At 38.4% G+C, this 12,712-nt stretch overlaps 1 protein-coding gene and 1 long non-coding RNA gene across 6 annotated transcripts; both read right to left on the bottom strand.

Moving 5' to 3' along the window:
• Window positions 1-487: 487 nt before the first annotated feature.
• On the bottom strand, window positions 488-5,538 carry LOC131303418 (uncharacterized). Of its 3 annotated transcripts, XR_009192035.1 has the most exons (6): window positions 5,405-5,514; window positions 2,653-3,719; window positions 2,284-2,513; window positions 1,273-1,324; window positions 654-758; window positions 488-539 (listed from the first exon to the last, which is right to left on the bottom strand). It is a non-coding gene; the product is annotated as an uncharacterized LOC131303418 (long non-coding RNA). The 3 variants fall into 3 exon arrangements; XR_009192036.1 differs by having other exon boundaries at window positions 2,653-5,538; XR_009192034.1 differs by having other exon boundaries at window positions 2,284-3,719.
• Window positions 5,539-9,185: 3,647 nt separating this feature from the next.
• Window positions 9,186-12,318, bottom strand: LOC131303416 (ribosomal RNA-processing protein 8). 3 transcript variants are annotated; one of them, XM_058330267.1, is made up of 9 exons: window positions 11,963-12,318; window positions 11,419-11,480; window positions 10,767-10,818; window positions 10,505-10,619; window positions 10,308-10,402; window positions 10,019-10,125; window positions 9,819-9,933; window positions 9,689-9,733; window positions 9,186-9,613 (listed from the first exon to the last, which is right to left on the bottom strand). In XM_058330267.1, the coding sequence occupies exons 1-9, from the start codon at window positions 12,161-12,163 to the stop codon at window positions 9,542-9,544; spliced, it is 864 nt and encodes a 287-aa protein (XP_058186250.1). In that variant the 5' UTR covers window positions 12,164-12,318; the 3' UTR covers window positions 9,186-9,541. The 3 variants fall into 3 exon arrangements, with proteins under 3 accessions (XP_058186250.1, XP_058186249.1, XP_058186251.1); XM_058330266.1 differs by having other exon boundaries at window positions 9,186-9,733; XM_058330268.1 differs by lacking the exons at window positions 10,308-10,402; window positions 10,505-10,619 and having other exon boundaries at window positions 9,186-9,733; window positions 11,963-12,305.
• Between the last annotated feature and the right edge of the window lie 394 nt (window positions 12,319-12,712).

A 12,712-nucleotide genomic window follows, 5' to 3' on the forward strand; every position in this document is an offset into this window, starting at 1 on the left:
AGTTCGCCCAAGTAGTGCAGAGCCAATTTCTGCTAATTAGTGAAGATTTGGAAACATCCGACGGATTCAGAAGCTACCAAGTCACCATCAAAATGATACACGTACTTGCACTTTCAATCCTCGCTCACCGCTCGCTCTCTCAATCCTCGCACTCACAAATTTTTAGTTGTTTGAGAAATTTTTGAAAGATGCTTCTAAGCTCAAACTTGCACTATCGCACCCACTAATTAGCAGAAATTGGCTCTGCAGTTTCAAGGGGTGTCTGCAGTTTCAACCACAATCATGAATCATTTAGTTTCAGAGAACGAATCTTAGAAGGAGCATTAACGGAAAACATCTTTGAATTCTAAAGCTAAACTTTTGCTTCAACAAACTCGGACAGAACAAAACAAAACAACGCGAGTCATATGTAACCCACTAAACATAGGTAAAGGGAAGGCATACGTTTGACATATCACATGCAATTACTGATGGGTCCTGTGAGACTAGATCAAACGAGAAGACTTTATTTTTGACATTTCTTGCAAGGCGTGCATCCCCTGGAATCATAATCGAATGTGTTGTCATTAAGATGTCAACCAAAAGAACAAATTTACAAATAAAAGTACTAGTATTTGTGGCATAAACTCTGGTGGAAATGTCTAAGTTCTCACCAGAGCCAAAATCAGCCACAAGTAAAGAAGGGCGGCGATCCTTTAGCCATTTAATGATGATATTAACAGGTTGCTCGGGCCAATGCGTCATTTGCTCTTGATATCCTGTATGGTACTGGCCATGTAAGTAAACATAAGTTACAAAGCACCGCCTCAAAATACTGCAGTTGTTCCGAATAAAAATGTTACATAGCATTGCCCAGAAATGGAAATGAATGTTCCATAGCACTATGGGTCCATAAAAAAAGTTATATGAAGGCCAATAGAAGTAAGAAGACATAAGACAACCAAATTACCAATGTAGAATGGGAAAGGTAGGTGGACACTTCTATTTACGGTGTTATATATTTACTGGGGGAAAATTAAACAAGTTCACAGAGCATGACAAATTTGCTCTAACATGCAAAAATTATGTTAACCAACATTTGTTTCTATTTGTTTAGGATATTCCATTCATATCAAAATTATCTATGGGCAATTCAGTGTTGAATCCACCTATATGAATTTTAGATGTGAAGAATAAAGGCCTTTGGAAATTAACTTCAGCTATCATGTCCAAAACAGCAGATAACAAGGTGATAAGACAGGCTCTTATGGTGTCTAGGTGAAAATTCCTTACCACATTAAACAACGTCGGGTCTTCTTTAAAGTAGTCAAGGGCTTCGCTACCCCTGTAGAAATTAAAATATTAGCCTCGCTACCCCTGTAGAAAGTAAAATATTAGCCGCAAAAGTACTATTGGAATGCTTATGTAATTATACATCTGAAAAATGCAGTGCTTCCTTCTATAGAACCAAAGTCTGCAACATGGGTGATGCAACAAATTTTTGTATTTTTTTTTATCGAGTTTTTCTAGTCCGAATTGGCAGCCTGGCAGGAGACTAAAAAAGGCAATCCCTTAAACATTAGAAGGATCATTAAAGCATAAGAGAGGCACAAGAAACCCGTACAAAGTGATTCCATGAGTTCCATCCATGAGATTTCATTGACATATGTTTTGATTTTCAGGTATACGTGATTCAAAAGTTTCGAAATGGTTGAAATATGCAAGTAATCTATGGTTCTTTTTTTAGGCCGGTTGGTTGGTGTTCTTATTCTCGCAAATTGAGATAGAAACACGAGAGTTCACCATTGATGAAACACAATTCCTTGATGTGTTTTCATTGTAATTGGCTTTTGTTGCAATTCCAATGGTAAATTCTTAGAAATCTGCAAGCAAACAGGAACTTATGCATATATTTAAAGCAAACTATTTAAAGCCTATATCCCAACCATCAAAATTAAAATGAGAACCAATAATTTAGAAGGACGCCGAACAAAATAAAAACAATAATAATAATTTAGAAGGACCTCGGATCCCACCAATAAGATGCATGTAACATCAAGCACCCTCCGCCTTAGACATTAAGAAAATAAAGCATGCATGCTTAACAAATTTCCAGATTCATACAAGGAAAAGGTCAAGATGCATTTCCATGTCTTAAAGACTCATTTATTGAACAGACAGGATGAAGACCAACTAGTGAGTGTCTCTAACACTTCAATGGAAACACTGAACTTATGCATATTGTTCTATAACAACCAGAAAAAAAAGGACATTTCAAAAAGAAAGGGATGATAAGTCGCAAACCTGGTAATTTGCCACTGATGTACTACAAGCAAATTTCTTCTGCAGCTCTGATGCCAATGGTTCAGGATCCAGCAAAAATTGCTCCAACCCTGAGAGTTTTGTCATCATCTTGTTACCTTGTCTCCGCTCTGTCATTAATTGAATGGTCTTCAGAGTACCTTTGCGGACAACTGACTCCTTTCCCCTAGTAACTCGGTGATGCGCTTGCATTTGGCTAATAAACATAGGCCCTGAATCATACATATGAATTCAGTTGGGTAAGTTGAACCTTTTTTGATGGTTCCCTTGAAAAAAGCATCAAACAGTGCAGCATCCAAAACCAAAATGGACTTGTTTGTTGATTTAACTAGGTTTTCTTGCTCAATATACCTGAATACAACATCAGTGGCTTCTGAGGCAATATAAAGTTTCCCCATATCAGCTTCTACAAAAGCAAAAATGGGATTCACATGCACGCTTGTTATAGATCTCTATCCCTTCCACTACTTTATGGAAGTGCCCTTCATTTGGACTGGAATCAGTGGTCCGTTTCTCAGGCTTGAAGGATGAATAGTCCAGAATCCGGATGGATACAGTTGATAGAAAATAGTGTTACCTCTTTCTTATGTGTATCTTCCTTTATCGATATGTGTAAACATCATCAAATAAACAGGAAAAGGAAAAACAATGAGAAATGAGCAACCTCATATAAACTGAGATAAAGTAATATGGTGTATAATAAAACTACACAGCTATGCAGGAAGAAACGTATTTCCACTTTCCACGTAAAATTTAAACTCGCAAACAAAAATTATCAGTTCTTTTATCCTTTTTCTTCCTTCGACATATGGATATTTCTCTTCTCAATGAAGAGAGAATTTCACACCGAAACTGTACAAGATAAGTTGAAGGATTAATCTCAGCAGTTAGCACTCTTACAAAGCCAAAACTATTAAACAGCTCTGAATGATTGAGATACACCAATTTACCATTAAACCAAACTTTGTAAAGTATTTCAATGTTGAAAAAGGGTAGACAATAATAGACATCTTACAAAACATCCACCACCTTTTTCTATGCATTAACCCCATCATCGCAACATTCTGCTGCCACGATGGTATGCCACCAGACAGGAAGTATGAAAGTATGCCAACTTCCCATTAAATTTATCAAATTTGGAACGTAGGTGAATTCCAAAATGAAGTTCGCTGTATTACTACCGTTCTCTGATTACAAAGGTCGGGCCTGGCAAAAGCTCCAAGTTGTCCTCTAAACAACCCAAGCACATGCCAACAAAAAGCATTCATGAGTGTCCTACCTCCTTTGTCTCCATGTCAACCTCTCTCTACCCACCTTGTTTCCCAGAATCACCAGGTTCAAATCCTACTTGGTTTGTCATACTTCCTCCCACCTCCACACAACTGCAGTAGGCTTCCACTTTCCCTAAGAGCGTAATCCTTCATCACAAGAAATTAAGCCGATGGGAAAAAACAGCTTTTGTAACTAATTACTATAGCATTCGGAACCATTAGTAAAAAAAAAAAAGAGCAAGCAACTCCACTACCAACATTAGAAGCCAAATTTGGTGGTAGGTATCACCAAGAATAAATATAACTGCCACCTAAAGATTAAAACCGACAAAGCAACTATTTCCAATCAGAAAGCCAAAAGTTTGCCCCAAGAATTTGCATAAATCGGTTAACGACTTTTTCCCATTACGTAATCTTTAGATATGCTGAGCAAAAAAAAAGTAATCTTTAGATACGTACTGAATCAGGATACACGTATATATCATAGGATACCTCATTGTATCGTAGAATTTCTATACAAAAAGGATACGGGGTAGGATAGGTATAGCTTTTGAAATAGACGATACAAGTCAAAGGATACGTTCATTGTATCGTAGGCTTTTAACAACTATGCTCAAATCACAATTGAGCTCTGTTCTAAGATACCCGACCACAGCCAAAGATCCAGCAGCTAATCAATACAAGACAATAACACTTCCAAATTCCCACATACGGGAACTTATCCAAACACTTATTCCATAGAGTTACATCTAAAGAAGGGATAAGCGATAGTTTTGCTGAGGAATAAATATTCACCCTTGATGGCACAAGAAGCTGGGTGGATGATATGAATAATCCTTGTCTTGTAACTGATGGTTCTTCTGTTAAGGGCCATGATGATACTTCTTCTGTGGTTGATACTTCGTCTTTGATGGTAGGGAAGTCCTCTGGATTGGTTGTTAGGGATATTCCTCAGTTACATATTGGGGATGATTCTGGTTTCTGTGAAGATGTTCTCACTTTTGTTGGCACTTTGTTTCTTCGGGTAGGAAGGCCTCCAAGGTTAAATGACTAAGATTGGCTTGTGGAAGTATAAGGGGTCTAGATGATCCCTTAAAACAAAGTTAGGGAGGTTTGTTCTTTTATTCCTAGGAATAAACTCTTTCTTTTTGGCGTGTTCAAGACTAAAGTGAGGTGGAAAATTTTAACCAATTCGACTGCGAGGTGTTTCTCTCTCAATCCATTGGCAGTCTATTCATAATTTGGGACATTCCCATGTTACTAGAGCAATTGTGGGATGGGACTGTCTGGGGTCTTGTTCACTTGTGCTCAAATGATTGTTGTCGCTGTCGAAATTTTGGCGGCTGATCGTAAAATGTTTTACTCTTTGGTGGTGGTGCATTGCAACTTGCAAGAGTTCAGCTACAGACACAGGGTGATACGCACTCAAATTAGTTATTAGCAATTTGTTAGGATTGGCGGGAAAAGTTGTTAGGTGGTTTTCTGTTATAGAGAGAGGCCGTGAGAGGAGCAAAGGCATTCATTGAATTGTAACGTTGAGACCATCTCTTTCTTCTCAATTTCTATTAATTTCTCTTTTGTTTTCACTCTTCTCTTCCACCATTGTTTCTCTGCAATTTCATACTTAGCAGCTCATAACACCTTCTTTGTCACAGTCTATATTCCGTCAATCCATGGGCTTGCACTTTTCAACAAAAATTGCAACGAAAAAAAAAAACCCCAAGCACCGACAAAGAAGATCGTCCTGAATTACATTAGGTAACCCGAAATGATGAAATTGATTGCACAATTCGAATCGCATACAATTTGGAAAAAATTGAGCGCTTTCATACCTGATAATGTGAGACAATCAGTTTACGGATGACGCCCGTTTGTAAACGATGATCCATTGAAATATTAGACGGATACAGAGAGAGAGAGAGAGAGAGAGAGAGAGAGAGAGACATCTTGGGGACGAACTCTGGTGTTGGGGTTAGCACTTTAGCACGTCCTGGCGCTCATTAGAAACTCGCGAGTGACAGACGAGAGCCTTTGTGCAAAACGGCGTCGCCCTACTCGTTACTACTTCGCAGCTTCACCCTGAGAAGTCCTTTGAAGACGAGAATTTGTCAAATTGTGAGCTCATTCAGGTTTATTTTTGTGATCGAAATACTTTGTGAGCTCATTCAGGTTTATTTTTGTGATCGAAATTCTTCATGTTGCAGAGATTTTGAAGGCTATAAACCTTCATAAATTTCATTTGAATCGAATACTGATTCACATACGATCGAAGATGATAATGGTGAATTTTCTTTTGCGAAAATAAACTTGGCAACACTGTATCAAACCCATTACTAGAGAAACGACGTCGCCCGCTATTATTCGGACGTCGCAAGCTGCATCGTAGGAACTGCAACCGGAATTTCGACAAATTGTGATCTTGTTTCGATTTATCTCCATGATCGAAATTGTTCAAGCTGTAGATCTTTTCAAGAAGATACAAAATTCCAAAGATCATTTGAATCGAATGCTTAATGATACATGATCGTAGACGATGAAAGTGAATTTGTTCGTATGAAAATGGATTTGCCCACAGTGTATCAAAACCATCAACAAATTCACTCCGACGAAGAAACGTCCGTCCCCGGCGGCGAAGTTTTTCAGCAGAAAAGGACGACGGACGACCTTCTGGATTCTTAATCTTCCATCCTTCAGCCTAACTGATAACCAGTAAGCTAATTTCGATTTTGTATAGATTTCACCACAATCGTGTTTTGTTTAAATCCTCCATACACGCCTGATCCTTTCATGGTCACTTGAATTTTATCTTAATCTGTTGATGATCTATTAAAACCCATTAATCCGCGACAACGAACAAGAAATTTCTTGCTCCATTGCAGGTTTAAGTTCAGGCAATTGTCAACTAATTTGTGTGTATTACTATACGAGCTATTGGAATCACTGGTTTTTGATAGAGATTTAGGTTCTTAGAATGTAAGAAGAAGAAGAGATTACTTTCAGTTTGGAATTCATCCCTCCAAGATAAAACGAAGGAGAATAAAGCCTTCACTTTTGAAGCTCGTTAAAGTTACAAACCGAGCTCGAATAAGCTACTATTCAGATCGTCTGGTTTACAAAATATAGTAGAAAACATGGTAACATGATATTATCCCAATGTTATTCTTACAGGAGCCACCACTGAGGAGGTATTCGAGCTGGCAATTAAGGTGGGGCCGGTGAAAATCCTTCCCTAGCACGGTTGGGAATTCGAAACTGTTTGCGGTATCAAGTGCTAAATTTCGATTTAGTTTTCTAGCGGTTCGTAGTTCATATATTCATTTTATCTAATCGACTGACGTAAAATAACTAAGAGTTTTATAGCTAATTAGGATATTAACATCTAACCAATCATAGTGGTACTCAAATAAGAGGATACAGAATTACAGATTATGAAGAGAGACCAATATACTTATGCAAGTTCTGCAACACCCAACTTGAATCGATGGATCATTTTCTCTTCCATTGCCCTCCTTTTCAATGGGTTCTTCCTCCTTCCCTAGATGGTTACCTCCATTGGTGGATGGGCTGGAAACTCAAACCAAAACTGAAGATGATATGGGAATGCATACCATTTGCAATTCCTTGGACCCTGTGGATTAAGAGAAATAGTTTCATATTTGAGAATGAGAATCTGAATTGGGATGAGGTACTGGAGCATGTAAAAACTCAGAGTGATCTTCTGGGCGAAATCAAGGTGGGGCTCTAATGCTTGCTCCGTTGGGGATTTCCTATTCAGACTAGACAATGTTCTAGTTTCTCTGTGACTTGTGTGTGTTTGGGTGGTTTTGGGGGGTTGGTCGGGTGAGTGGTGATTTGTTTTGTGTCTCTCTGTCTATGGCGTGTGGGTCAGTTGTTAGCTAGCCGTAGATTGTAGCTACGTAGCTGGTCGGTTGTTAGCTAGCCGTAGATTGTAGCTACGTAGCTGTTCTTTTTGTCCGACAAGTCCAAAAAAGTCTTCGATTCCTTAGCATCTTGGGTGCCAACGAATGATGGGGGAAAAAATTCTGCATTCTATTCCAGAATGTTTTACATTGAAAAAGGCAGTACTGAACTACTGTATCTAATTGTGTGTGGGTTTTTCTGGTTGTGCTCAGTGTGTTGGGGAGGGTTATGGGATCTGGTGTGTTCCTGGGATAGTGTTGGGTCTTCAGTCTTGGTTTTGCCTTTTGCGTTTTGGTCATGAGTCATTATATGGTGTTTGGTGTGTTTCTAGTGTATTGGTGTAATCTTGAGTCTATCTGGTGTGTTTGGTGTATGGTCTAGTCTGGAGTCTTGTCTTTTGTCGGGTGGTTGTTCAGTGGAGTCGCTCTCGAGTCTAGTCCTTTGTTGGGATGTCCATTGAGATGGTGGCCTGCATTGCCATAGAAGCAATATCTATATTATAGAAGAAGCACTCCGGGGGGTGAGGAGTTATTTTTTTTAACCAACTTTCAAGTTTAGTCAACATTTCGTATGAGGAATAGGATAAAATTCGTACAAGGAATATGATAGCTCCAAATACGAAGAAGAATGGCCCAAAACAAAGGAATTAGCTTAGTCAACAACATAACAAATTAATTATATAGGACATCGTTTCCGAATCATCTCAATACCATGCCAAGCCCCACCTAGGACCTAATCGTACCAATGGACAAAAGGGGAATGTTAAAATCATTTGCCTTTTTCATTAGGGAAATGTGGAAAATGTGAATTATGTTGGTGACAATGAATTTGATGTTGACTATGGGTATTTTTTAATTACTTACTACTCCCTCCGTCCCTTTTTAAATGTCCTACTTCGTAACTCCAACTTATTAAAAAAACATCATCATTATACCTTTCACATCAATTTTTTCCTCCACTTTCCCTACTTACCCATCATCATTACACTTTTTACTCACTAATTTTTCAAAATGAAATCTACTTTTAAGGACAAAATAGACAATGCACCAACTTTTACCCACTAACTTTATCAAATGGACACTTATTAAGGGACAGCCCAAAATGGAATACTGGACTATAATAAAGGGACGGAGGGAGTACTTATTTTTATTTTTTATGATTGTGACTACGATCTTAACGATGATGATTAAGCCTTGTCTGATGAAAATGTGGATGAGGAAGTGGAGGGCAAATGGCACTAATAACGAGAGAGTTCACCCAAGAAGTGCAGGGCCAATTTCTGCTAATTAGTGAAGATCTGGAAACATCCGACGGATTCAGAAGCTACCAAGTCACCGTCAAAATGATACACGTACTTGCACTCTCAATCCTCGCTCACCGCTCGCTCTCTCAATCCTCGCACTCACAAATTTGTAGTTGTTTGAGAAATTTTTGAAAGATGCTTCTAAGCTCAAACTCGCACTATCGCACCCACCCACCCGCCCATTACATGAATTGGTTCAGAAGTCTTGATGGGTCATGTGATGAAGTCTTGTCCAAGTCCTAATTTTCCCAGAAACAACATGTGAAGAAATTTATGCACTATAAAGTATAAATAATCGCATTAGCTTATCTACTAAGAGAGTGTTAGATTTAGATGATATTGCTGCATATATGCATTCCTTCTTTCTTCTTGTAGGTACTCATCAAACGAAATACTAATGGTTTGGTACGTTTCCTGTGTTTCCAAAACATTTACAACATGCTTTTACTGCATTTCCATTTCCTAGCTAACCAACTAAATTCGGATCCTTGACCTCATCAAATCTCATGGATAAATAAGTCAGAAACACAAGAAAAATGAGAAGAATTATTCGACAAGAAAATAAACAAGCCAACGAGACAAGAGGCAGATGACCCTACTACCCGAAGGAGGAAAAGGATGACTCAACGAGAATCCGACCCATCAAGTATCGAGTGAATCATCACCACACATCAAGAAAACAAAATCCCATATTAATTTCGATATCCTTGTGCTCATAGGTACACACGAGCATTCTGTTCATACCTCACCGACGCTTGTACAAACAAGGCTTCAACTCAGGCCATACGATTTCCCCATTCTTGGAATTTTGCTTCTCCTGTTTGGAAAAAAAATTCATTTTAATGGGTACTTGAACAACGGAGTCTTGCTGGCAAAATGAGATACAGCTAACCTTTTTCTTGAAGTATAACAATATGAACATTTTGTTTGAGAAATCCTGCACATTGTACTAACAGATTAGCAAGGATTAATGCAATAAGAAAAACGAAGCAGCAACAAACAATGAGAGAACATGAATAAACCTTTGATACAGAAGCAAATCCCAGGTCACATATGGCTTTTGAGAACCTGTCTGGGTCTGCTCCTCCATTATTTGGATCAAACCTGCTCTTTACCTCTGCTATCAAGAGCCAGCCACTGAAAAGAGCCATCATCTCTCAAATTAAGAACTTGAAAAGCAAAGAAAAAGTGAAAAAATCTTCAAATTACACTCCATTCATACGATTTCTTAAGAACTCTGTGGGCTTCTCGAAGGTAACTGGCGAAGTTTGTGCCCATCAGTGAGAGGCAAAAGACTGCGACATCTATAGATGAAGTGTCAAGGGGTGTCTGCAGTTTCAACCACAATCATGAATCATTTAGTGTCAGAGAACGAATCTTAGAAGGAGCATTAACGGAAAACATCTTTGAATTCTAAAGCTAAACTTTTGCTTCAACAAACTCGGACAGAACAAAACAAAACAACGCAAGTCATATGTAACCCACTAAACATTGGTAAAGGGAAGGCATACGTTTGACATATCACATGCAATTACTGATGGGTCCTGTGAGACTAGATCAAACGAGAAGACTTTATTTTTGACATTTCTTGCAAGGCGTGCATCCCCTGGAATCATAATGGAACGAATGTCAACCAAAAGAACAAATTTACAAATAAAAGTACTAGTATTTGTGGCATAAACTCTGGTGTAAATGTCTAAGTTCTCACCACAGCCAAAATCAGCCACAAGTAAAGAAGGGCTGCGATCCTTTAGCCATTTAATGATGATATTAACAGGTTGCTCGGGCCAATGTGTCATTTGCTCTTGATATCCTGTATGGTACTGGCCATGTAAGTAAACATAAGTTACAAAGCACCCCCTCAAAATACCGCAGTTACGGTATATCTGAATTAAAATGTTACATAGCATTGCCCAGAAAAGGAAATGAATGTTCCATAGCACTATGGTGTCTAGGTGAAAATTTCTTACCACATTAAACAATGTCGGGTCTTCTTTAAAGTAGTCAAGGGCTTCGCTTCCCCTGTAGAAAGTAAAATATTAGCTGCAAAAGTAGTATTGGAATGCTTATGTAATTATATGTCTGAAAAAATGCAGTGCTTCCTTCTATAGAACCAAAGTCTATCTGTTATACAAGGGTGAATTCTCGAGAGAAAGCAAAAAGCTTATCAGCCCCTTTGGATGGTGAGAAAGAGTAAGAAAAGAAATGAAAGGAGTCCTTTCACTAATTTTGATACCCGAAAGAGATGAGAAGAAAAAAAAAAAGATTAATCTTTATGTAGTCCATTTTGTTTCTTGCCAAACCTCACACGGTCACAAGTCACACCCCAATCTTTCCTTTTCTCTCATTTTCTCACAATCCAAGGGCCGGCAAAACTTGAGGCTTTTCATTGCCCAGAAGTGGACTTCTTATGCAATTATAAGTCAAAAAAGACAGAGCTTACTTCTATAGATGCCCAAATGTATCAGAAAAACACGAGTAAATTCTGAAAGATCAGAACTTGAAATTTTTAATGCCTTCTAAGTTCCTCTGATCAAGTTAAAATCTACAAGCAGAATTGGGTAGAGAAATGACACAGTCAATGAGTGGTAGTAATACTAAGTAATTGGAAAGTAAACATACGTGCAAGTGTAGAGCTTCTCGTTAATCATCCGAAAATGGCCTCCCGATAACTTCGCTCTCATCTGTATATATACAGACAATTCTCAAATCAATAATCATACATATTCCTCCACTAATACATGAGAGCTAACATGTATACATTGTACATATAACAGACACATACACAAGGATGGACGGACTGACCGAGGGGCGAACCCTGGGCGACTGCCCTACCCATGTTTCAAAATTTCCTACCATTGTATAAGTTTTAATCTCAAAAACTTTAAAACTATATCGATTCGTCCTCCCAAAATCGTTTTGAACAATTTAACACCCGCCCAACCAAGAGTTATATCTGATTGATCGAATAGCTTGATGAAAATTTTTATAAAAGAAATATTTTTGGTATATACTGCATAATCTTGGCGATTTGTATTGGAAAAATTAATGTCGCATTTCATATACTCCGTAGTACAAATTTACTTTCGCGCAACCTTTTGAAATCCTGTGTCCGTCCTTGCACACACATAATGTATACATATCATGTAGAGAGAGAAAGAGAGACCTTGTCAAGGAAAGCGGACGATACTCTACGATTTGCAGCAGCAGGAGGAGCACCAGATGGTCCAGAATCATCACCACCTTCATCTCCATCGATCTTATTAACCACTTGATCTCTGTGCTTTGGATTGTTAGATGATTTCTCGGCTCGATTATTGCGACGCCTCGGCCTTTTACGCTTTCTGTTCGATCTCTCCTCCTCCATCACTGCGGTCTCTCTCTCTCTCCCCCCTTCTCCTACCCAGACAGGGCTTAAGCTAGGGTTGCAAGCCAAAAGTCGAGCTTTGCAGCGTTCGAGTTCGGATCGGTTTGTTCAAATTAGTTAGTTCGAGCTCAAGCTCTAACCAAGTAGAATCCGAAAATTCAAGCTTGACCTCTAACTCATTTAATATTAAAATGACGCAGAGAAATTCACGACCGAGAAGTTCACGAGAGACTAGTTAGCGTACTAATCACAACGAGATAAATAATTCGTCGCAGCGAGCAATTCTTGTGCACAAGAAAGAAAGAGAAAATCTCTTAATATTATTGATCAAAAAGCTACATAAACTCTAAGTTACAAATTCTTAAATAGGCTGAAACTCTAGAAACCCTAAAAATAAACTTGGAAAATAAAAAGTTTCAGAATTTGGGGTTTTTCCTAAAACTGAAAACAGGAAAGAAAAACAAGACTTTCCCAAATAGAATCAACTTGAAAGGAATTACGGTCTAAGAGTTATTAACGAAACAAATCTTTTCTAAAACGGCAAAATAA

This window comes from Rhododendron vialii, chromosome 10a, assembly GCF_030253575.1.
Source record: "Rhododendron vialii isolate Sample 1 chromosome 10a, ASM3025357v1".
Lineage (NCBI taxonomy): Eukaryota > Viridiplantae > Streptophyta > Magnoliopsida > Ericales > Ericaceae > Rhododendron > Rhododendron vialii.